The sequence below is a fragment of the Capra hircus genome, chromosome 11 (genome assembly GCF_001704415.2).
Source record: "Capra hircus breed San Clemente chromosome 11, ASM170441v1, whole genome shotgun sequence".
In the NCBI taxonomy this organism is placed as follows: Eukaryota; Metazoa; Chordata; class Mammalia; order Artiodactyla; family Bovidae; genus Capra; species Capra hircus.
This window is the reverse complement of record NC_030818.1, coordinates 14,605,335-14,631,172: the sequence shown is the minus strand read 5'-3', so window position 1 is coordinate 14,631,172 and position 25,838 is coordinate 14,605,335. Positions and strand designations below refer to the sequence as shown.

Genomic DNA, 25,838 nt, shown 5'->3' with positions numbered 1-25,838 from the left:
AAGGCCAGGAGTAAAACAACAGGGAAGTTTTCTGGACGTCTCTTTCTTTTTTTTAAAATGAAGTATAGTTGATTGAAAAATTATATATAAGCTTCAAAACATTAAGGAGAGTTTTTAAAACTTACCTAAAAAGATCAAAAATGGTCAGGTAAGTATAGGCAGTTAAAGCTGAAAAACAACAGAAAGACTCATTAAAATGTTACTGAATCCATGGTTAGTAAATACAACAAATAATGGCACATAAAAATAAAAGAGGTTTTTAAAAACACAAGAAAGATATTAAGAGGTTTTACTTTTTAAGGAAAACTCAATAAACCTCAAAATCTTATTTATAAACTACATAAACTGAAGAACTAATCTATCACACTAAAAATACCACACAAAAAGATACATGCACCCAATGTTCACAGCAGCACTATTTACAGTAGCCAAGACATGGAAGCAACCCAAATGTCCCCAACAGACACACATGTAGGAAGGAATATTACTCATCCATAAAAAAGAATGAATTCTGCCGTTTGCAGCAACATGGATAAACCCTAGAGTATATTCTGGTTGGGGAAATAAGTCAGAGAAAGACAAATACTATATGGTATCACTTATATATGAAATCTAAAAAAATAAAACAAACAAATGTATTAATATATAGCTTCCTCACCAAGGGAAGTCCCTATAGTAATTCTGAATGGAGTATAATCTATAAAAATACTGACTCACTATGTTGTACACCTGAAACTAATAACATAAATCAACTATATCTCAATTAAAAAATAAAAAGAAACCTTCGTTTTTCAAATAGATTTAAATTTTTGGAAAAAGCTCATTTTAAATAATGCCTAGCAATTGAACCAAATTGTATAGTTTACAAGGTACTTGTGAGGAACTTCCCTGGCAGTGGTTAAGACTCCACACTGCCACTGCAGGGAGCAGGGGACCACTCCCTGGCTGGGGAATTAATATCCCACATGCCAAGTGACACAGCCAAAACAGAATATAACAAGGTCCTTTTGGAATAGATTCCCCCATTTAAATCTTCCAGTTATATTTCAGAATAATATATTCCATGTTAAGGAAGACATACCTTTATTTAAAATGAGAACAATAAAAGTGAAATTAATAATTAAATATAAAAATAAGAACAGTGACATACCTATACTGTTAGTGGAACTGCACCACATTAGCAGGAAGCCAGTACATGTTAGGTTTATTGCACCAAAGAGCAGTATCTTCCAGGACTGTAAAAAGGAAAATCATTCTTATTTGTACAACACTGATAAACTTCTTTGGGTCCACTCAAGTTTTATGATTCATACTCTAATATTCAAAGGAAAAAGGACAACCTGTTTTAAAAAACTGAAGGGTTACAGTTTCTAAAACTTCCCCCAAAATTCATCAACTCAGTTATTGTAATATATAAACCTAAAAATATTCGAGACGGGGAATTATTCAAGAGAAAATAAATTCTGATATATAAATTCTCAAATAGTTGAGAAAATATGATGACATTTGAATATAATTTTGACTCTATAAACATGTATATGGAGACAGTGATAAAACAAATGGGGCAAAATATAAAGCAACTGATGAATCTGAATAAAGGGTATAAGGGAATTCCTTATACCAATCTTAAAACTTTTCTGTAAGCTTGCAATTACATCAAAAAAGTTACCCCGCCCATCCACCCACCAAAAACAGAACAATGCTTGGTTATTTACCAAATAAGTCGTAAGAAACAGGACTGCTAAAAAAAAGAGATTACCACAGTTCAGAAGTTCACAGACAAGGGAGGATTTGAGACACACCTTGAAACAGCTAGGATCTAGTCAGAGGAAGGAAGAATAGCATTCTAAAAATAAAGGAAGACGAGATCAAGTGAAGTGGTTTTTACTTTGTTCTGCTCCAATCCCTACATAGGGAGACCAACACTTGTTTCAAAGTATAGATGAAATAGTGGAAAGGTTGTTATTTGGAAATGTTAAGTTTAAATATATAATTGCTAAGGTCAATTAAGGTATGGGAAAGGTATGGGATAGGATGGTTTTAGAATACAGATGAAAGCTGTAGGTCTAGAAAGGAAGAAGACCACCAGAAGTGAGAAGGATAAGAAGGTAACTCAAGAGACAGAAATCACAAGGAAGAAAGAAGTGACAGTGATGGAGCACAGAGGTAACAGGCTGTAAATCTAAGGAAGAAACAAGGCCATTTCCTAAAACTAAGGCATATGGTAAAGTAGAACTGGAAACTTAAATACAGAAAAAATCTTCAGAATAGCTGTTATGGTGAATACGTTACTGAATCATCAAAAAGAAGAACAACAATTACCAGCATGAATTTAGGGGAGACACCATTCTCGAACTTCCTCCTCAAGGAGGAGCAAAACCAGAAGGGCAGGTGACATGGGCATGTTAGAAAGTTGAGAACTGATATGACAGGTTAACAGGACGAGGGACTGTATGCTTAATGAGGACATGACAGGACACGGGGCCTAGTCAGGACAGGGATTCAGTAACAGTCAGAAGAGGCAGATAAAGCATGTAATACATGCCGTTCTACTGTCGAATCAAGCCGTTAATCAAAATTTGAGTATCTACTTTGTAACAGATACTATTTGAGGCACTGGAGATACAGCAGTGAATGAAACATGGACCTTATAATCCAGGTGGGGTGACAGACAAGAAGCAAATATATAAAGTCAGGTGGTGATAAGTGCTAGGAAGAAAAAAATTAAGCATAGTTAAGAACACAGTAATGGAAGATATTAAAGAGCTGCTAATCTAGATGGGGTGGTCAGAAAAGAACTCTGATAAGGTGACATGTGACCAGAAATCTGAAAGAGGCGAAGATGCTAAGCATCCAGACATCTCGGAGAGAAAATGGGAACCACAGTGCAAATACTTTGAGATAAAAGAGGGGCTGAGGACAGCTAGACAGGAGAGGTAAGAGGAAGTCTGGGGCTACATTAAGTAGTGTCATGTATGCTAGGAAAAGAACTGGGATGTATTCCAGATGAGATGGAACAGTGACTTAGCTTTCATTTTAAAAAGCTCATTCAGCTTCTCAACCTAGAATATACTGCACAGGGGCAAGGATGAAAGTAGGAAGACCATTTAGAATGTGCTTGCAATAAACCATGTGGGGAATGATGGTAGCTTGGAAGGTGGGTGTTAGAAGAGTCAGATTCTGGGTATTATGGGGACAGAGCTGGCAATTACTTATAAAACAGCTGTGAGCAGTGAAGGAAGGAGAGGCGTAAAGGTGACTCCAAGGTTTCTGGCCTGAGCCATGTAGTGAAGAAGTGACAGAAAATCAAAGTTCAGGTTTGATCTTACTAAATTTGAGATGGCTATTAGATATTTGGGTGAAAATGTTGAGAAGGCCATTATATATAGGAATTGGAGGCAGGGAAGAAGGTAGAGGGTGAGATATAAATACGGGGTCACCGGTATATGGTAGTGAAAGTGTCACCAAGATGGAATGAGGCAAACAAGAGAGGCCAGAGTTCTCTAAGTCCTGGGCACCCCAAACTCGGAAGTCAGAAAGATGGGAGGGGAGTAACAAAGGAGGCTGAAAAATAAAGACTAAGGCGTAAGTGGGCCCCCACAGGGGGCACTGGTGGTAAAGAACCCGCCTGCCAATGCAGCAGACATAAGAGACGCGGGTTCGAACCCTGGGTCAGGAAGATCCCCTGGAGGAGAGCACAGCAACCCACTCCAGTATTCTTGCTTAGAGAATCCCATGGATAGAGGAGCCTGGCAGGCTACCGTCCATGGGTCACGAAGAGTCGGACATGACTGAGGGACTAATACTTTCACACTTTCAAGAAGTAACTAGGAAGAAAACCAAGGGTGGCAGTTCAGAGTCCAAGTGAATAAAATGCTTTAAGGAGGAAGACTAATTCAAATGCCACTGAAGGCCAAATAAGATGGGAAATGAGGATGACCATTTCTTTTGGCAACACAGAGGTTATCAGGTACTTGTAAAAGCAGTTTCTGGGGATAAGTGGGGACTAGAGTTACACTGGTTTTGCTTAACAGAAACAGGGAGAAGAGAAACTGAACAAAGAGAGTAAAGACAATTCTAAACAGTTTTGCTTCAAAAGCAAGCAGAGAAAGGAAGCAGCAGCTGAGAGTGGTATTTATGGCATGTAATTATGATGTGAGAAGGAGAAAGATTAAAGAAGGAATAACAATGCAAGAGAAGACGGAATGGTTCTAGGAACAGTGGCTCTGAGTAAGGCAACAACGGAGGGACTGGCCTTATGGAGCAGATCAGACAGTTGATTCAAAGAAATGGGAGGGAAGGCCGAGTGTTGGCAGATGTGCTAATGACAGGAAGCAGAAGTTTTCTCCTGATTGCTTCTTTTCCTTCAGAGAAACAGGAAGCAAGATGCAACAGGTTAGAGTGAGGATGAACAAGGTTTGGGGAGTTTGAGGATAGAAATGAAAGAAAATGGGATCAAACTGTCACTTAAGAACGTGGGAAATTGAATAAACTAGGAAGATACAGTGTGGGCAGCGCTAATGGCATACTTGATCATGAATTTAAAGTGAGACCAGGGGCTTCCCTTGTGGACCAGTGGCTAAGACTGTGCTTCCACTGAAGGGGGCACAGGTTCAATCTCTGGTTGGGGAACTAAGATCCCACCTGTGGCATGGTGTGGCCAAAAAAATTTTAAAACAACAACAAAAAACAAGGTAAGACCAGTCAGTACAGTTTTGTGTTTAAGGCTACACTCAGTTGCTTGCATGAGGTAGAGTAGAGTAAGACTTAATAAAGTTGAGGATTTGCCAATAAAGTATGATAGACAGAAGATGGGAACAGAGGGGTTGAAGGCATGTGCAAGAAAATGAAAATGATGGACCAGAGAATCTAAATTGATAGGCAAGCAATTGACAATAAGAGACGTAAAAAACAGTGAAAACACAGCAGAGTCAATGAATTGGAGGTCCCGGTAAGAGAAGGGAACTGGAAAGACAAGAGACAGTGACTGATGAGTAAAATGCTTATAACTGAGACAATGGGAGGACAGTTATTGTGAATGATAAAGCATATGCATGAGCGGGCTTTCTTGGTGGCTCAGTGGTAAAGAATCTGCCTGCCAAGAAGGACTTGCAGGTTCGATCCCTGAGTCAGGAAGATTCCCTGGAGAAGGAAATGGCAATCCACTCCAATATTTTTGCCTGGGAAATCTCTTGGACATAGACATACAGTGGGCTTCACAGGGTCACAAAAGTGTCAGACATGACTTAGCAGCTGAGCAGCAGCAGCAGCAGCATGGTATGATCATAGGAGTGGGCAGTTGAGACGGACACAGGACAAGATCTGTGGTGAGGAACTGAGGGGTAAGGATCTTTCACATGAAATATGAAATCACTGAGAGCTAAGACAGGAGAAGTAATGAACAGCAATGAGCCAGGTGGATCTCTTCAGATTTAAATTATGATAGAGGTTATCTGTATAATCCAGGTGCTCCTGTATCAGTTTTGCGCCTACTACCTATTCTGAGGGATACTGTGCTGCACTGAAGTATGCTTAAAGAACTTCCTGCTTACTTCTGCAATAGAGTTGTTTTCCATCAACATCATAACTATCTGTTCTCAAGACAGCATACTAAATGGACTAGATACATAAGTAGGTGAGTTAGTTCTCTACCCTTGGCTCTTGAAGTTTAACATCTCGAGGTGAGAATATTTCCAAATACTAGGATTACTGGCTTCCGATTATATCCCAAGGTTTTATAAACAGAAGATAAAAGGGTAAAAAACAAAGAAAAGAAGTCTTTAGTATCACAAGACATGGTCAATATTATTACTTCTGCTTATTATGCTACATAAAGCTAGCATTATTTAAAACTTTATTTTATACTTTTATTAAAAATGTGAGCAAGAGACACAGAGTCACTACCCTCATGGAACTTACAGTATAAATGAGACAGTAATGAGAACAATGAAAACAGAATAACTAGAAAGTCTGCATTGGTGACCAAAATGGGTACCGATTGTTTATTTATAGTCTCAAAGTTTACCTTAATGAGAAAACTTGTTTTCTACCTTACATTCAAAATGAGAAAACATGGGTTCAAACCACATCCACTTAATTTGTTAAAAAACTAACAACATAAGGCAATCACCAAACAATTTTTCTTCAAAACTCTTTACAATCAGAAAAAAAACTAATCAAAGTCGAGTTTCCTCCCAGGCATAACAACTGTATACTAAAGTGCTGTGATTTTACATTAGCAAATTACTTATCCAACAAAAAAAATGAAAACACTGTGATGAATTGAGAGTGATTTATATTTGTCTTAAAAATTACCTTTTTCAACTTTATAATATTGTTGATACAATAAAATTAGGATTAAGAAATAAAAATAACTTACCCTTCGATCAGCTGCTACAAGTCTAAATTCCTGTAATAACTTGCCAAAAAGAGATCTCTGTGGTTTTCTAAAGAGATGAATTGTCCCCTTTAAAGTAAACAAAAAATATACAAATCAGCATTTAAGTACCTAAGCTTCCTGTGATATAGTAAATCACAACTAACATTTCTTGAATGCTTGATACATGCCAAGCAATTATTCTAGACACCTTACATGTATTTATCTATATAAGATTCACAATAACCTATGTGGTAGAAATAATTTTTAGTAAACTAAGTACACAATGCTAGTAACATCTGAGCAGGAATTCAAACCTAGGAGTTTTAGCTCAGGACCAAAACCTCTGCTTTAAAATAGATTGCCTAAGCAATTTTGAACTGGAAAAGCAGTTTCCAAGTAGCTCTAATTTCCAAGAAATTATACCATTTACCTAATTAAAGCTTTATATATGAAAAGTTTGGCAACTATTATTACAGTCAGACCTCTGAGTTTCTCTCTTAGGCATTCAAAGTATGTGACATCTAGCTAGCTCCCAGGGTCCCTGCTAGTATGCAGTACGGTACTAGCAGAGAAGGAACATGGCAGTGCTGACCACAGAGGGGCTTGCCACTCAAGTTCAGGAAACAGTGTAAGAAAGCCTTCACATAAAGGAAAGCTCAACCACATATAGGAAATTAGCCTGAAATTAAGGCAGTATCCAACATCAGTAGGAGAAAGTATGGCTTATTCAATAAATGGTATTTGGAAAAAGGCAAAGATGGGTCCTTACTATACTTCTCCTTCTAAGTTTTCAAATATAAAACAATAGAACATTTGAAGAAACTCATGTATAAGAAAGAAAACCCAAGAAAAATAAACTGAAGATCTTTGTTATCACAAAGGTAAAGAAATTGTTTCCATAGAAAAAATATCCTTCACAATTTTCAATGGGTCATACACAATAACTTGACTACTAAGTGCTGTGCACTTAAATATTTGGATTTCAACTTTAACAAAACATTTTCCTAGATGGCAAAGGCCACAATCACTACACCACACGGCATTTCTATCTCATTAAAGTTGGCCAATTTGACTCAAAGACTGACTTTTCACAGACAGCAGAGGAAATGGGAGTTAACAGATAAAAAAATGTAAAGTTTCAGATCCATTCCAAGCAGAAGTATGATTTGCCTACAGGTAGCATTTAGAAACATCTCAGTAGCTATAAAATGATATAGTCCATTTCTTTAAGTTTGACATGTCTGTCATTAGTTGTGTTGAGACTCAGTGAAGGCAGAAAATAGGCTGAGTGCTAGAAATGTGGTGTAACAAAAACAGCAAAATGTTGCTAACTGTGGAAGCCAAGTTACGGCTATATGGGGACTTTATGATATTCTCTCTACTTTTCTGCATGTTTGAAAGTTTACACAATAAAAAGTTAAAAATATACTTTAAAATGTAAAAATAAAGCATCAAGAAAAAGGTATTACCAATTTTGATACCCAAATAAAGATCAGTGTATGTGAATAACCTAAGGCTCTGCTAAATCAATTCAGTTGAAAAGGAACAATATGCTGTTTTTATCCGAGATGTTAATAAATGTTAATGTTAACAAACATACTTTATTCTTAAAGAATTATGAGTGGGATATTTTGGTCCTAAAGATAAATTCTGCTTACTACTGGTATCCTTGAATACCTTCTAACTTCTAGCTCATTTAAAATTATTTCAGTTACTTTAAGTTTCAGGTTAAGACAATCAAGCTTCCCTGGTGGCTCAGAGGTTAAAGCGTCTGCCTGGAATGCAGAAGACCTGGGTTCGATCCCTGAGTTGGAAGATCCCCTGGAGAAGGAAATGGCAACCCACTCCAGTACTCTTGCCTGGAGAATCCCATAAAGGGAGGAGCCTGGTAGGCTACAGTTCACTGGATCACAAAGAGTTGGACACGACTGAGCGACTTCACTTTCACTTTTCAAAAGGCAGATGTCCATTTCTGATGCCATTCTGATAGTGAAGGAACAACTACAAATACCCTAATCTTAATGTCACTCTTTCTAAAATTATATTGGCTCTCCACTGTTATCAAAATAAACACCAAATTTTACAACCTGGAACTCAATGTGTTCAGTGAGTTAGCCTGTTTCTTTCCATTTTCTCTCTTGCTCAATTTCCACTATTGAGGAAATTGCTCTCCTCAATTTCCACTGTACTGGTGTACTCGTCTCATGATCATATTGATAATTCTAGAGTGACAGGGTCAGACTGGTCTAACCCAGGCACTAATAGCCCTGTAGCACTTAGCAAGTTATCTGACCTCTCTGTTTCCTCACCCAGGCTAGAGTAATGAACAGTAGACTAAGAGACTAGAATAAAGGGACAAAGTACTCAGTTCACTGGTTCACTTCCTACAAGAAGCCACATAAGGTTATTTAAATGGCAGGGTTTTTTTTTTTTTAATGCCATTTGCTTTGTAATTCACCACAGGCTAGCCTTCATACTGTCATCTTGCATGGTAAGTTCATTTTCAGTAACTTCACCAATGACAAGGGCTATATTTTCCCAACATTCTCTAAGACAGCACTATGCTTTGCACATAGTACATGTTATTAAAATAAATAATGGGCAATTTTAAAAATAAAACTTAAATGCTAGTATTTCCCTTATTACTAATGTTTCAAATATAAAAGTTTACTGCCAAGGTTACTTATTCATCATTCTCTGAAACAATATTTATTGAAAACTTCCTCTGGGCCAGGCACTGTACAAAAGACTCTGGGAATATGACAGTGAATACATAGGTTGTGCTCTTAAAGAGCTTATAGCCTAGGAAGTGAGAAAGACAAGCAAGCAAATACACAATCGTAACACAGTCTGGTAAGGGCTACAGATGTTACTGGTAAAAAGCAGCCTCACAGGAGCCTAAAGGAGGCACTTAATAGGACCTTGAACATGACAGAAAGGCTCAGGAAAGAGACTAAAAGACACGGAAGGGATGGAGAACAATTCTGGCAGATAGAACAGCACATATTAATTCAGTGCAAAGGTCTAATTCTTAGAGCACAATCCGCAAGCTGTTCCTGGTAGCTGGAATATGGATATATGTATGTATGGGTGAAAAAAACCTGCAAAGGTAAGATAGACTACAGATGTCTTTGCTTGCCATACTAAACAGGTCTTTAGCTTGTGGGCTAAAGAAAAAAAAAGGAAGAATTTTAAGCAAGGGACTGTTATGGTCAAGTTTTAAAAACTTAACTCTGCTACACAGTGGTGAATGTTCTGATGTTGAACACAGAGGCTATTTGGTCATCCAAGAGCAAACTTTTACCTACTTTCTACATGTTTAAAGGAAAGCTCACAAGAAATTTAGAAAATATGTAAGTAGATAAATAAGACATTTTTTCCACCATATCCACTCAAGGAAAAAACGGAATGACAATGCTTAGACACAGAAACACGATACAGGCTATCAGTAAGAAATCCATAAATTTTTCTGATAAAATGGTGTGTAACTCTTTTGACATTGAGATCACAATCCACTGCTTACCCTTAGATAAAATTCAGAGAGCTATATACTTGATTTATGAAAGAATAAAATAACTAACTTGTCTAACAAAATTTAAACACCACATTCCTAAAGCCCTAAGGTATACTGGGATCTACAAACGCACCAAAAAAATTGCAATAAGAGGAACGACCGACACCTTGACTTTCGCCAATCTTTGGCCTTCTGAAAGTTGTGCTGTATCCGGCTATCTGCACTCAGTAAAACCAATTTGTTGAGTGGGGCGTCAGATTCAATAGCCTATTAATCATGCTGTTCATTAATGCAACGTTATCATCACTGCTGTAAGCATCACTAATACGGTCGTTGCTGCTGTGGACTTGTTTTCAGATCTTTTGTCGGCGTTGTGGTTACTGACACCAGCAAAGACTTCTATTTCTATATCAAGGGTATTACGGCAGGGAGGAGTCCTCATCAGAGCCAAAAAAGTCGGTCTGGAGCGATGCCGGGGTCCCGAGAGGCAGAGGAACCGGGTGAGGGAGCGAGGGGGCATCAGAGCTCTGAGGGCACTCTCTCCGACGCTAGAGGCTCCTTCCGGGGACCTCGAGCATAATTCTGACGACCCCTCCTCTGGGCAGCTGAAGCATTTTTAGCCCGCTTCGGAACCAGAGAGAATAAGAATCACAAAAGAAACCCTCATTCCCCTGGCCAACTCACCATGATAAGGAGCGGCACAGCTCCCACCGGAAGACGCTCTGGGAGCTGGTAGTTCCCTGGAGCGGAAGGGGCGTGGACATTAGAGGCCGATTGGTTGCGAGCGACGCGCGGGGCGGAAGTGCGTGCACTGGCCTCCTGGTCCGGCGCCCCACTTCCCGGCTGCCCCTGCGTTCCATAGAGGCGAAGGCGGCGGCTAGAGCGACTCTTCCAAGCTGGCGGAGGTCTGGTTGCAGATTTGCCAGCTGAGGTCTTTAGGTTTAGGAGCAATTTGTTTGTTTGTAACTAGAAGAATTTCTTTGAGTCCTGAAGCGGTTTGAGCTACGTTGTGATTTTTTATTTTTTCAATACCTTATGAAATAGGTAACATTCCCATTTTTCAAGTGAGAGAAACTTACCCAGAGACATACCTAGTTTGCCATAGTAGCTGCTGCTCAGGCCGACTGACAGTATTATGTGGTAATTCCTAAAATAATACTTAAATTTCATAGGATTGATTTTACTTTAAAAAGGAAAATAAAACACACTGAAGTATAATTCATTCAGCAAAAATTGAATATGGAACACGTGTATATCAGGTACCTCTCTCATGAAAAGGCTACTCTTGTGGTCGTGGTTCAGTAGCTAAATGGTGTCTAATTCTTGCGACCCCCATGGACTGTATGTCCATCTAATTTTCCAGGCAAGAATTACTGGAGTGAGTTTCCATTTCCTTCTCCAGACACTAGTAAGAAGAGGCAAAACAGAGAGGAAGAGATTCTTTAACTATATTGGTAAGTAGTGCCATTTAGAAAATGGGTAATAGTAGAGAGTAACTGCGGAGAAGGCAATGGCACCCCACTCCAGTACTCTTGCCTGGAAAATCCCATGGACGGAGGAGCCTGGTAGGCTTCAGTCCATGGAGTCGCTAAGAGTCGAACACGACTGAGCGACTTCACTTTTACTTTTCACTTTCATGCATTGGAGAAGGAAATGGCAACCCACTCCAGTGTTCTTGCCTGGAGAATCCCAGGGACGAGGGAGCCTGGTGGGCTGCCGTCTATGGGGTCGCACAGAGTCGGACACGACTAAGCGACTTAGCAGCCGCAGCAGCAGCAACAGGGAGTAACAGTCGCTGATTTAAAGAGGTAGTCACAGAAAGCTCTAAGAAGATTTAATTTGACTGTCAAATGACAAGTCTTTTTGTGAAGATTTTTGTAGGCAGAATAAGTAGTGCAAAACTCAAGTAAGTGTGTTTTAAGATCTGAAAGAAGGTAGTGTGTCTGGAGCGTTGTCCTTGAGGGGAAGAAATGAAGAGAATATCGAAGTGGTAAATAGGGGTCAGATCAAGCAGAAATTTCTAATCAGGGTTAAAGAGCTTGCTTCCCCTACTCCCGTCCCTCCCCCCTCCCCCCTCCCCCTCCCCCAGCCTCTCCCCGAGGGAGACAGGAAGCCAGGGGACAGTTTTTACAACGGAGTGACCTGCTACATTTTGGCTCTAGTATGCAGAATGGATTGTAGTTGGAAGATAATGGCTAACATTTATTAAAGCACTTATGTAGTAGGCACCAAGGACTTAAAGTGTATTAGCTCATTTAATCCTTATATTATGCTTTCTGGCTTCCCATGCTAAAGCTGAAACTCCAGTACTTTGGCCACCTCATGCAAAGAGTTGACTCATTGGGAAAGACCCTGATGCTGGGAGGGATTGGGGGCAGGAGGAAAAGGGGACGGCAGAGGATGAGGTGGCTGGATGGCATCACTGACTCGATGGACGGTGAGTTTGAGTGAACTCCGGGAGTTGGTGATGGACAGGGAGGCCTGGCCTGCTGCAATTCATGGGGTCGCAAAGAGTCGGACACAACTTAGTGACTGAGCTGAACTGAACTGAGTAGCTCAGTTGGTAAACAAACCGTCTGCAAATACTGGAGAGCCCTGTTCGATTCCTGGGTCGGCAAGTTTCGCTGGAAAAGGGGCTCCCCTGGTGGCTCAGATGGTAAAGAATCTGCCGCAATGCGGGAGACCTGGGTTCGATTCCGGGTTTGGGAAGATTCCCCTGGAGGAGGACATGGCAACCCACTCAGTATTCTTTCCTGGAGAATCCCCATAGATGGAGGAGTCTGGCAGGCTACAGTCCATGGGGTCACAGAGTCCAACAAGACTGAACGCTAAGCACAGCCCAGAATCCCTTTGATACAGGTACCATTGTTAGCTCCTGCTTGGAAAATTGTGTGTCAGGGTCAAACAACTAGTCAGGGGTGGAGCTGGAATTCTGTACAACCTAGTTTTAAAGCCTTACCAGCTATCCTGTACTTGCTACTCTTGGATAAGATTACCACGGAGAAGGCAAATTAGAACATTATTGCTTCACTTACACTGAGCAAATCGTTTTTGATTCTTGAAGTTTCTTTCCAGTCTTTTGAATTTTAACAAAACTGAAATCAGACAGTACGTATTCTTTATAGTTTGCCTACTTCATGTAAGGACGTACTGTGACTTTTTCTCATGTCTTAATTTTTCTATAGTTTTAGTGCCTTAGAGAATTCAGTCATAGGCATGTGCCTGAATATCAATTGTGTGTATGTGTTGTGCACGTCTGTGGATGTGCACAGTCACTGTCAAGTTTGACCCTGCAAACCCATGACTAGCCCACCAGGCTCCTCTCTCCGTGGAATTTTCCCGGCAAGAATACTGGAGCAGGTTTGCCATTTCCTCCTCCAGGGGATATTCGCGACCCAGAGATCAAACCCATGTCTCCTGCATTGGCAGGTGGACTCTTTGTCACTGTGCTACCTGGGTATCAGTATAGTTAACTAATTCCTTATTGATGAGTGTAACATGGCTTAGAGGTAGTAAAAAGAAATTTGTCAAGCTATTTTAAGAAGGAGAAAAGAAGACTCTAATACAGGGAATTGAGTAATTGGTATAAAATCCTAGGAAACAACTACACAAAAGATCACAGTGAAACTGAAGACTTGAACAACTGTATATACCTAGTAGACCTAACACGTCTAAAATACACCATCCAATTTCCATCTGGTGGAAATTAAAAGAAGCATATTCTTAGTCAATGGGACAAAGAAGAAATCACAAGAGAACTTAGAAAATACATTGAGATGAATGAAAATTAAAACAATATACTGAGACTTACTGGACGCAGCAGAGGCAGTCCTTGGGGGGGAAATTTATAGCTGTAAATGCCTATATTGAAAAAATAAGAAAAACCTCAACAACCTAACCTTCTCCTTTAAGAAACTAGAAAAAGAAGAGCAAACTAAACTAAAAGCAAGCACAAAGAAGGAAACAAAGGGACTTTCCTGGCAGTCTAGTTGTTAAGACTCCATGCTATCTCTGAAGGGGGTGCAGGTTTGATCCCTGCTCAGGGGCATTAAGATCCCACATGCCATGTACCAAAGAAAACACAAAAACGGCAGCCACCTAAAAATATGGCAGGCTGAACAGACTAAGACAGTGAAGAATTTAGAAGACAGGAATGATATGTGTGCTCATTGCTTTTGGGGTGTAATTACTCCAAGGCTTTCTCAATGCAAAGAACTAGAGAATATGTGTACACACACAGACACATATTTACATCTACATTTCTTCATCTACTTTTATATGTCTTAAATTATGAATTCATATTCTTAAATCCAATTCCAACCCAACCATATAAGTTTCATTCTTTTGTATTCATAACTTCTCTCTGAAACAGTGAGAAACAGGGTTGCAATAGGGGTAATGTGCATTGACTTGTTTGATCAAGTCTCCTGTATGGAAGCAGTTTGTCATCTGTGCTGACACCGTCCCTCAATATATACACCTCTCTATTCTTGAGAATTTATTCCTCATTCCAGATTGCTCCCACCCATAAAATAACTTCCTCAGACTAAGTGTCCATTATTGTAGACACCCTCCTCATCCCACTTGGTTTATGACATCCCACATATGTTGCTTTTCCTCATTGCAAAGCCTGCCCTGAACCACGGTGCAGAAAAGAACTAAAATAGCAGGGCTGGGATTGCTATCCTTTGAAAGGCCTTGCCAGTTTGGCCTTTAGTTGGCATCTGGGAACTTGGATTTGGGGGAGGGTTCCCACTATTCCCTAACTGATAATGGTTCACTGTGCTTAACGGTTCAGTTCAGTTGCTCAGTCATGTCTGACTCTTTGTGATCCCATGAATCGCAGCACACAAGGCCTCCCTGTCCATCACCAACTCCCGGAGTTCACTCAGACTCACGTCCATTGAGTCAGTGATGCCATCCAGCCATCTCATCCTCTGCCGTCCCCTTCTTCTCCTGCCCCCAATCCCTCCCAGCATCAGAGTCTTTTCCAATGAGTCAACTCTTTGCATGAGGTGGCCAAAGTACTGGAGTTTCAGCTTTAGCATTATTCCTTCCAAAGAAATCCCAGGGTTGATCTCCTTGCAATCCAAGGGACTCTCAAGAGTCTTCTCCAACACCACAGTTCAAAAGCATCAATTCTTTGGCGCTCAGCCTTTGTCACAGTCCAACTCTCACATCCATACATGACTACTGGAAAAACCATAGCCTTGACTAGACGGACCTTAGTCGGCAAAGTAATGTCTCTGCTTTTTAATATGCTGTCTAGGTTGGTCATAGCTTTCCTTCCGAGGAGTAAGCGTCTTTTAATTTCATGGCTGCAGTCACCATCTGCAGTGATTTGGGAGCCCCCCAAAAATAAAGTCTGACACTGTTTCCACTATTTCCCCATCTATTTCCCATGGAGTGATGGGACCAGATGCCATGATCTTCGTTTTCTGAATGTTGAGCTTTAAGCCAACTTTTTCACTCTCCTCTTTTACTTTCATCAAGAGGCTTTTGAGTTCCTCTTCACTTTCTGCCATAAGGGTGGTGTCATCTGCGTATCTGAGGTTATTGATTTTTCTCCTGGAAATCTTGATTCCAGCTTGTGTTTCTTCCAGTCCAGCGTTTCTCATGATGTACTCTGCATCGAAGTTAAATAAGCAGGGTGACAATATACCGCCTTGATGGACTCCTTTTCCAATTTGGAACCAGTCTGTTGTTCCATGTCCAGTTCTAACTGTTGATTCCTGGCCTGCATACAGATTTCTCAAGGCAGGTCAGGTGGTCTGGTATTCCCATCCTCTTTAAGAATTTTCCACAGCTTATTGTGATCCACACAGTCAAAGGCTTTGGCATAGTCAATAAAGCAGAAATAGATGTTTTTCTGGAACTCTCTTGCTTTTTTGATGATCCAGCAGATGTTGGCAATTTGATCTCTGGTTCCTCTGCCTTTTCTAAAACCTGCTTGAACATCACGAAGTTCACGGTTCACATATTGCTGAAGCCTGGCTGGAGAATTTTGAGTATTACTTTACTAGCGTGTGAGATGAGTGCAATTGTGCGGTAGTTTGAGCATTCTTTGGCATTGCCTTTCTTTAGGATTGGAATAAAAACTGACCTTTTCCAGTCTTGTGGCCACTGCTGAGTTTTCCAAATTTGCTGGCATATTGAGTGCAGCACTTTCACAGCATCATCTTTCAGGATTTGAAATAGCTCTACTGGAATTCCATCACCTCCACTAGCTTTGTTTGTAGTGATGCTTTCTAAGGCCCACTTGACTTCACTTTCCAAGATGTCTGGTTCTAGATGAGTGATCACACCATTGTTATTATCTGGGTCATAAAGATCCTTTTTGTACAGTTCTTCTGTGTATTCTTGCCATCTCTTCTTAATATCTTCTGCTTCTGTTAGGTCGATACCATTTCTGTCCTTTATCGAGCCCATCCTTGCATGAAATGTTCCCTTGATATCTCTGATTTTCTTGAAGAGATCTCTAGTCTTTCCCATTCTGTTTTCCTCGATTTCTTTGCACTGATCGCTGAAGAAGGCTTTCTTATCTCTTCTTGCTATTCTTTGGAACTCTGTGTTCAGATGCTTATATCTTTCCTTTTCTCCTTTGCTTTTCGCTTCTCTTCTTTTCACAGCTATTTGTAAGGCTTCCCCAGACAGCCATTTTGCTTTTTTGCATTTCTTTTCCATGGGGATGGTCTTGATCCCTGTCTCCTGTACAATGTCATGAACCTCATTCCATAGTTCATCAGTCACTCTATCTATCAGATCTAGGCCCTTAAATCTATTTCTCACTTTCACTGCATAATCATAAGGGATTTGATTTAGGTCATACCTAAATGGTCTAGTGGTTTTCCCTGCTTTCTTCAATTTAAATCTGAATTTGGCAATAAGGAGTTCATGATCTGAGCCACAGTCAGCTCCTGGTCTTGTTTTTGCTTCCTGTATAGAGCTTCTCCATCTTTGGCTGCAAAGAATATAATCAATCTGATTTCGGTGTTGACCATCTTGGTGATGTCTATGTGTAGAGTCTTCTCTTGTGTTGTTGTTGGAAGAGGGTGTTTGCTATGACAAGTGCTTTATCTTGGCAAAACTCTTAGTCTTTGCCCTGCTTCATTCCTCATTCCAAGGCCAAATTTGCCTGTTACCCCAGGTGTTTCTTGACTTCCTACTTTTGCATTCCAGTCCCCTATAATGAAAAGGACATCTTTTTTGGTTGTTAGTTCTAAAAGGTCTTGTAGGTCTTCATAGAACTGTTCAACTTCAGCTTCTTCAGCGTTACTGGTTGGGGCATAGACTTGGATTACTGTGATACTGAATGGTTTGACTTGGAAACGAACAGAGATCATTCTGTCATTTTTGAGATTGCATCCAAGTACTGCATTTCGGACTTGTTTGTTGACCATGATGGCTACTCCATGTCTTCTGAGGGATTCCCGCCCGTAGTAGTAGATATAATGGTCATCTGAGTTAAATTCACCCATTCCAGTCCATTTTAGTTCGCTGATTCCTAGAATGTCGACATTCACTCTTGCCATCTCCTGTCTGGCCACTTCCAATTTGCCCTGATTCATAGACCTGACATTCCAGGTTCCTATGCAATATTGCTCTTTACAGCATCGGACCTTGCTTCTATCACCAGTCACATCCACAGCTGGGTACTGTTTTTGCTTTAGCTCCATCCCTTCACTCTTTCCGGATTTATTTTTCCACTGACCTCCAGTAGCATACTGGGCGCCTACTGACCTGGGGAGTACCTCTTTCAGTATCCTATCATTTTACCTTTTCATACTGTTCATGGGGTTCTCAAGGCAAGAATGCTGAAGTGGTTTGCCATTCCTTTCTCCAGTGGACCACATTCTTTTCACAGATGTCATAACAATGCTGGAGGAATTAAGCACATCCTGTGTAACTCCACTGGGAGAGGACTCTTCACAGCCAGTCTTTGGTTTCCTCTAGACTTTGTGCCATACCCTTGTTCCCTTTGCTGGGAAGAGATGCACCATCATCAGTCTGCCTTAATACTACAACTGTACAACTTTATCTACAATAAACTTATTTCAACATAATTCCATCTACTGTTCTCTCCCATCGTTTGTGCTATTACTGTTATCTACTTTACTTCTACATATATTATAAATACTATACTGTAAACTTAAAAAAAACTGATAGGTATTTAGACACATACAAGAAAAATTACCTTTTGTATTTACTGACAGTTATATCATTTCCAGGTATGACCTAAATCAAACCCATTAAGATTATACAGTGGAAGTGACAAACAGATTCAAGGGATTAGAGCTGATAGAGTGCGTGAACTATGGATGGAGGGTCGTCTTACTCCACGGGAGTGAAAGTGAAAGTCGCTTAATCGGGTCCAACTCTTTGTGACCACATGATAGAGTCCATAAATTTTCCAGGCCAGAATACTGGAGTGGGTAGCCTTTCCCTTCTTCAGAGGATCTTTCCAACCCAGGGATCAAACCCAGGTCTCCTGCATAGAAGGCAGACTCTTTACCAGCTGAGCCACAAGGGAAACCCCATTGTATAGGAGGCGGTGATCAAAACCATCCCCAAGAAAAAGAAATGCAAAAACACAAAATGGTTGTCTGCGGAGGCCTTACAAATAGCTGAGAAAAGAAGAGAAGCAAAAGGCAAAGGAGGATAGGAAAGATATATCCATCTGAATGCAGAGTTCCAAAGAATAGCATAGAGAGATGAGAAAGCCTTCCTAAGTGATCAATGTGAAGAAATAGAGAAAAACAATAGAATGGGAAAGAAGATCTCTTCAAGAATACTAGACATAGCAAGGGAACATTTCATGCAAAGATGGGCACAATAAAGGACAGAAATGGTATGAGCCTACCAGAAGCAGAAGATATTAAGAAGAGGTGGCAAGAATACACAGAACTATACGAGAGATGACCCAGATAACCACAGTGGTGTGATCACTCACCTAGAACCAAACATCCTGAAGTGTGAAGTCAAGTGGGCCTTAGGAAGCATCACTATGAACAAGCTAGCGGAGGTGATAGAATTCTAGCTGAGCTATTTCAAATCCTAAAAGATGATGCTGTGAAAGTGCTGCACTCAATATGCCAGCAAATTTGGAAAACTCAGCAGCGGCCACAAGACTGGAAAAGGTCAGTTTTCATTTCAATCCCAAAGAAAGGCAATGCCAAAGAGTGTTCAAACTACCACACAATTTCACTCATTTCACATGCTAGCAAAGTAATGCTCAAAATTCTCTAAGTGAGGCTTCAATGTACAGGAACCAAGAACTTCTGGATGTTCAAACTGGATTTAGAAGAGGCAGAGGAGCCAGAGATTAAATTGCTAACAGCCATTGGATCATAGAAAGAGCATGCAAATTCCAGAAAAACATCCACTTGTTTCAATGACCATGCTAAAGCCTTTGACTGTGTGGATCACAACAAACTGGAAAATTCTTAGAGATGGGAATACCAGACCACCTTACCTGCCTCCTGAGAAATCTGCATACAGGTGAAGAAGCAACAGTTAGAACTGGACATGGAACAACGGGCTGGTTCCAAACTGGGAAAGGAGTACATTAAGGCTGTATATCGTCACCCTGCCTATTTAACTTATATGCAGAGTACATCATAAGAAATGCCAGGCTGGATGAAGCACAGGCTGGAATCAAGATTTCCAGGAGAAATATCAATAACCTCAGCTATGCAGATGACTTCACCCTTATGGCAGAAAGTGAAGAACTAAAGAGCCTCTTGCTGAAGGTGAAAGAGGAGAGTAAAAAAGCTGGCTTAAAACAACATTCAAAAAACTAAGATCATGGCATCTGGTCCCATCAGTTCATGGCAAATAGATGGGGAAACAATGGAAACAGTGACAGACTATTTTCTGTGGTCCCTAGATCACTGCAGATGGTGACTGCAGCCATGAAATTAAAAGACACTTGCTCCTTGGAAGAAAAGCTATGACATCATATTAAAAAGCATATTAAAAAGCAGAGACATCACTTTGCCAACAAAGGTCTGTATAGTCAAAAATAGGTTTTTCCAGTAGCAACGTATGGATGAGAGTTGGACCATAAAGAAGGCTGAGCACCGAAGCATTGATGCTTTTGAACTGTGGTGTTGGAGAAGACTCTTGAGAGTCCCTTAGACTGCGAGGAGATCCAACCAGTCCATCCTAAAGGAAATCAACTGTAAATATTCATGGGCAGGACTGACGCTGAAGCTGAAGCTCCAATACTTTGGCCACTTTGGGAAGAAATGACTCATTGGAAAAGACCCTGATGCTGGAAAGACTGAAGGCAGGAGGAAGGGGATGACAGAGGTCGAGATGGGTGGATGGCATCACTGACTCAATGGACATGAGTTTGAGCAAGTTCTGGGAGATGGTGATGGACAGGGAAGCCTGGCATGCTGCAGTCCCTGGGGTGACAAACAGTGGGACAAGACTGCATGACTGAACAACAATATCATTTCCAAAGTCCTTAAATCCTTCCTGGAGATGTGGATTCCTTTGGAGGATTCCTTTTCATCAGCCCAAAGAATGTTTTAGATACTTCCCCTGGTGGTCCAGTGGTTAAAACGCTGAGCTCCAATTCACGGGGCCCAGGTTTGACCCCTGGTCAGGGAACTAGATCGCATGCCACAATGAAGATCAAAGATCCCAAGTGCCACAACCAGGACCTGGAGCAGCCAAATAAATAAAATAACTATTTTTAAAAACAGGCTAAAGAATTTCCTATGTCAGCCTGTTAAGAACAAATTCTCTTACTTTTTGTACAACTGGAATGAGTTTTATGTATTTTGAACATTCTAAGTAAACAAAATTTTAGGTTAACTTTTATTCTTGCACTTATTTTTTAAATTGATGTATAGTTGAGTTCCAGTGTTGTTGATAAGATGGTTGGATGGCACCATCAACTCAATGGACATGAGTTTGAGCAAACTCTGGGAGATGGTGAAGTACAGGGAAGCCTATTGTGCTGCAGTCCATGGGGTCGCAATGAATCAGACACCATTAATCGACTGAACAACATATGTTTCAGGTGTATAGTCAAGTGATTTCAGTTATATATTCTCTTTCAGATTTTTTTTGATGATATGTTATTGTAAGATATTGAATATAGTTTCCTATGCTACACAGTAGGTCCATTGTTCACCTTTTTTTTTTTACATAGTATTGTATAATTTTTACACTTTTAAAATGTCACTCCATTTCCTGGATTCCACTGTTTCAAATAAAATTACCCACCATTTTTGCTTTATTCAAGTGTAATGTCATTTCCCTTTGCTGGCTGCTTTTGATATTTATTTTAATTGATTTCGTTTTGTGCATGTGCGTGTATTTTGCAAAGGAGGTACTCAGATGTGATCTTTGTCACATTTATTCTGTTTGGAGTTCACTGAACTTCTTGGACCTGTAAGTTGATGTCCTCCAACAATTTTGGGAAATTCCAGGCATTACTGCTTCAAATATTTCTGTTGCCCCATTCTCTCCCTGTCCTCTCCTTTTGGACCTCAAAGTACATGTACATTAGACTGATTCTGTCCCACAGGTCTGAAATCTGTTTCTTTATTTCTCTGTGCTTCACTTTGATAATTATATTAACTGCCTTCCTGTTTTATCTCTGATGCACCCAGGTTACTGTTAAGCCCACCCAGTGATTTTTCAAATTTCAGACAATGTCATTCATTCCATAATTTATAATCACACACTTTCTATTTGGTTTTCAGTTTCTATTTTTCTGCTAAGAATCCTAATCCATTAATCCATCATTTTCCCTTGTAAAATTTTTAATGTATTTTAAAGCTGTTAAATAATTTTGTTAATTCCAAAATAGTCATCTGTGTTTCTGCTTCTATAGATTTTCTGTTGATTATGGATCACATAATTTTTCTTTATATGCTTATTATTTTTGCTGGGCTTTGTGAATGAATATGTTGTAAAGGCTCTGGATTCTGTTTTAACAATGTTTTATTCTGGCTAGCTGTTAAAGTACTAATGGATAACCCTGATGTTGTGAAAGCCTGATTTTAAGCTTTGTTTCAGTGAGTTTCTTCCAGCTGTGCCCAGAGTTCTAAAGTACAGCCCTCATTCTAGGATGCTGTCCTTCCTCCTAAGCCATGGCCCTTTTCGGGTGTCAATGGAAAACCAGAGTGTTTACTAGACTCCTTACTGGAATTTGAATTTCAAACTTTATTCGTCCAGCAACTGCTACAACTACTCTGGATTTCAACGATTGCTTCTTCCTGGATTCTTCTGACTGTCACACTGCACAGGTATAATTTCAGAAACCAACAAACATTTGAAAAGAATTTGCAGGCAGATTTTGGGACTTAGATCTCTCCTTTTCAAAATTTCCCTCCCAACTTCACACTGTTCTAGGAGCACTAAATGACTCCTCAGCTCATTAAGACTGTCACATTCTCCTTGAATTTATTTCCAAGCATAGTGCAGATGCTGCAAGTTGCTCTCATGGTGAAACCTAGTTAATGTGGATCTCTTCTAGTATGATTTTGTGCTGTTTTTGCCCATTTTTGACTGCTCTCTAGTCTTCTGATCACAGCTTTTTATATTTTATTCAGAGTTTGTAATTGTTATTGGCAAGAGTCAGTTCAATACAAGCTACTCCTTCAATACCAGACTACAACCTCTGAAATCTCAAAAAGTTTCAAATAAATTAAAGGCAAAATAAAGTTTATAATTTATTTCCAATCCATTAGGATAAAAACCCACTTATGCAGCTGAGTCTTTTAATTCATTTCTTCTGAAGAAAAGTACAAAAGACCAGAGTAAAACTGAGACAAGTATTTGAAGGTAAATCCTTTGACTCAAAGTCCAAAAACAAACTGTAAATGGCTCATTCTACCAAAAGAATTAGTTTTTGTACAAAATATAATGAAGTGTACACTATAAACAAAGACGGCTGTATATTAAATTAGAGTTCTAACTTTTCTTCCAATTCTTTCCAAGCACGAAGCATATTTGCAAGTCAGAAACCTAATAACCTCATTTGGCAGACTGTCTTAGAATAAGCTTTTACCCTTAAGATATCTGGAAAGATAGTACTGTTTCTTTCCATTGGCTCAAAGTCCAGTACATCAGTAAGTTTTAATTTAGTTTACAAAACTCTGCCATAGTAACATGAAGAGCACACTAAGGTTTAAACATTACCTTTTACTGAATACTATGACACAGAGCTCAATGCAAAATCTACAAGGTCACAATCTAATATTATTTCAGAAATCCTCAGCAACTTCTATCTTTATTGAAAAAGATCAAACCAAAACCTTACACGTCCTACCATATAATTACTCTACTTTTATGGCCATTCTATGAGAGAAACACAGCTTAAAATAAAACTTAGGTCATGTAAGTCAAAGAAAATTGTTCTCTAGTACTAAGTTCAATTTCAGACTTGATCAGGAAATTAACTTCCACACATGGATGTGCATACAGTAGTATAATTCTGACTCAATGTTTATGATAATATTAATTTGTTATGTAACATGTGAAGTCTGTTATCTCAAACTTTTCCCAATAAATGAGCTACAATTAATGTATATAGTATTATGACAGTTTTAGAGGAGTTTGTAGTTTAAAAGTTGTAAGTTTAAAGCCCATGGACTTTTAATACAACTTACCAGTTATCAATAATCTTTTTCCAAATGAAAATTTAAAAATGAAATTTTATGAGCTTTATTGAAAATGTTTTAATTTGGGATGTTCATCATACTTATCGTGTATATTTTCATCATCTTTCATTATCAGTATTTTATAATGGATGCTATAATGTTTGAGACCTTAAAAAGATACTACTCATGACCTAAAATATCATGGTTTTGGCTTAAAATTTTTTTTTTCTATTTATCTCAACCCTCATTTTTATTATCCAGGGAGTTCTATGATTAGAGGAGACATGATTTAAGTTATAACTACAAACAGCATATAATCATACATCTTCTACATTTAGATAAATCTTAAAGATAAGAAAGAGTAAAGTTAAGAAGAATGTATGTCTTCATTATAAAATTCTTATCTAGTGGGGACAAGTTAACTTTAATATATTTTCTCAAAACCAGAGATATTTTTCCTAAAAAAAAAAAAATATTTGTTACTACTATAAAATTATTCTTTCCACCCATGACATTTTACATAAAAGCACCAAAGACGATTTCTGTAAACAAACTTTTAACCAGTAAACTAATGGCAAATATCCATTTGCCTTTATTACAATATTTAGAAGGCCTTGATATGAGTCTCTACTTCCTACAAGGACATTTTTGTAACAAAAACCCACACATACAAACAAGTAATGAAATTACTGTACATTTTTGGGGAACAAAAGGCAGATTAACAGACTAAAACTTTTTAGTTAACAAAGTGAGCACAAGAAACCTATAAAATGTATGCAATATAAAAATTCAGTAATTTTTTAAAGTTTCACTGGAGGGATTAATAAAACATGGTAGAGCCACTGGCTTGTAATTATCCTGTAAACAGTAAGAAAGTAATAAGCAATAAATTAGAAATGCCTTCGCTCCCAGTATTTCCCTTCTCTTGCACAGGAACCACTTTCATAGTGGTTAAAATTGGCTTTCTTAAATATTAGGCTAATTCTAGCAGAAAATAAATTCCATTAGGAATAAGTTAACAGTCTACAATAGATTTCTGACAAACATATTAGAAAAAAAATACTACCCATCACAGGAGGACTGGTCTACATGTTGTATGACAGAGCATCTGAAAACTTCAAAATTTCTCCTTCTCCTTTCACTAGATTTGTTTTGTTGCTATTGTATTGCTCTCCAAATTGTTTGGTAGAAAGGTAATAGAAAAAATAAAAAGTGAAAAGAAAACATTTTTAATGTCTGTAGATGTATGAAGAAGAAAAAAACCTTCAAAATTCTTTTTCCTACTACTGTTACATAGGAAAAAGTTTCATTTGGCACACAATTTGTAAAAAGAAAAAAAAAGAAACAGAGTGTTTGGCATTCCAATCACTCATAGTAAAGACAACAGCAGGAAATGAAAACAGGAAAAATGACTATTTTAAGAAAAGATGTCAGAAGACAAACCACCAAAGGCTCTGTGTCTTCTACCATTCACCGTCTCTGGAATACTTTCATCTGCAACATAATATACAAATTACTATTTACATTACGATTATGTTGGTAAAGACGACCAGATTCAGTTTTTGTTGTGTTCTGACTTACAGTGCCCATTGGGATATCCGTGACCATTAAGCCAAGAAGGCCTTAAACAAAAATATTCCATTTGCATTGTATATTTTATTTAAATTTATTTTATGGTTCATCTTCTGGGATGCACAAGTAATTGTAAGACTCTGAAAAGTCCTGTAAACTTAGGCTGACTTTCCGTAGCTGATAAAACTATTCATCGAAGATGGTATGTTTTTCTCTTGAAAAGTAAATATTCTGCAGGCTTACACAGTGGTATCTCCAAAGTCCTTGTTCCAACGTATGTATGCTTCTAACGTTTGAGGGCTCACACTGCGTTTTATCTTTTTTAAGGATTCGGTGAAGTCAGATAATCGAATATTTCTCATCTAGATTTAAAAAAAAGCACACAATACAAATGATTATCACATATACAATGGTGGCTAAAAATGCTTTGTTTATTAATGTTAAAATATATATAGATGTATTCTTAGAAAATCATGCCAATCATCTTATTTTACATATTAGTATATATTAGGTACGTTTCCTATCTAAGAAATCCTACCAAATAATATACTTTCATTTCATGTGTTTGGCTTCTTAGGTATTAACATTTTAAATCCCAGTATTTTCCCACTATAAAAACAAAACACAATCATTGCAGAAAGCTAGACAAAATATTTGCAATCAGAAAAAATAAATACAATCCCACTACTCAGATATACAACCACTGTTTGGGTTATCTCCTTCCAATTTTTTTTCTGCACAGTTTCATGAA

General features: G+C 38.8%; 2 protein-coding genes across 5 annotated transcripts in view; both read right to left on the bottom strand.

The window, feature by feature from the left end:
- SLC30A6 (solute carrier family 30 member 6) overlaps window positions 1–10,634 on the bottom strand; it is a 45,625-nt gene extending 34,991 nt beyond the window's left edge. Inside the window, exons 1-4 of one of the 2 annotated variants that reach the window (XM_005686395.3) lie at window positions 10,578–10,634; window positions 6,380–6,466; window positions 1,151–1,235; window positions 126–168 (exon numbers count right to left, since the gene is read on the bottom strand). In XM_005686395.3, the coding sequence (XP_005686452.1) occupies window positions 126–168; window positions 1,151–1,235; window positions 6,380–6,466; window positions 10,578–10,580 (218 nt within the window). In that variant the 5' untranslated portion in view covers window positions 10,581–10,634. The other variant, XM_005686397.3, reaches the window with a different exon arrangement.
- Window positions 22,573–25,838, bottom strand: part of SPAST (spastin) — a 52,584-nt gene continuing 49,318 nt past the window's right edge. For all 3 annotated transcript variants that reach the window (XM_013967522.2, XM_018055089.1, XM_018055090.1), the window contains one exon: window positions 22,573–25,449. In XM_013967522.2, coding sequence (XP_013822976.2) covers window positions 25,327–25,449 — 123 coding nt within the window. In that variant the 3' untranslated portion in view covers window positions 22,573–25,326. The remainder of the gene's footprint in view (window positions 25,450–25,838) is intronic.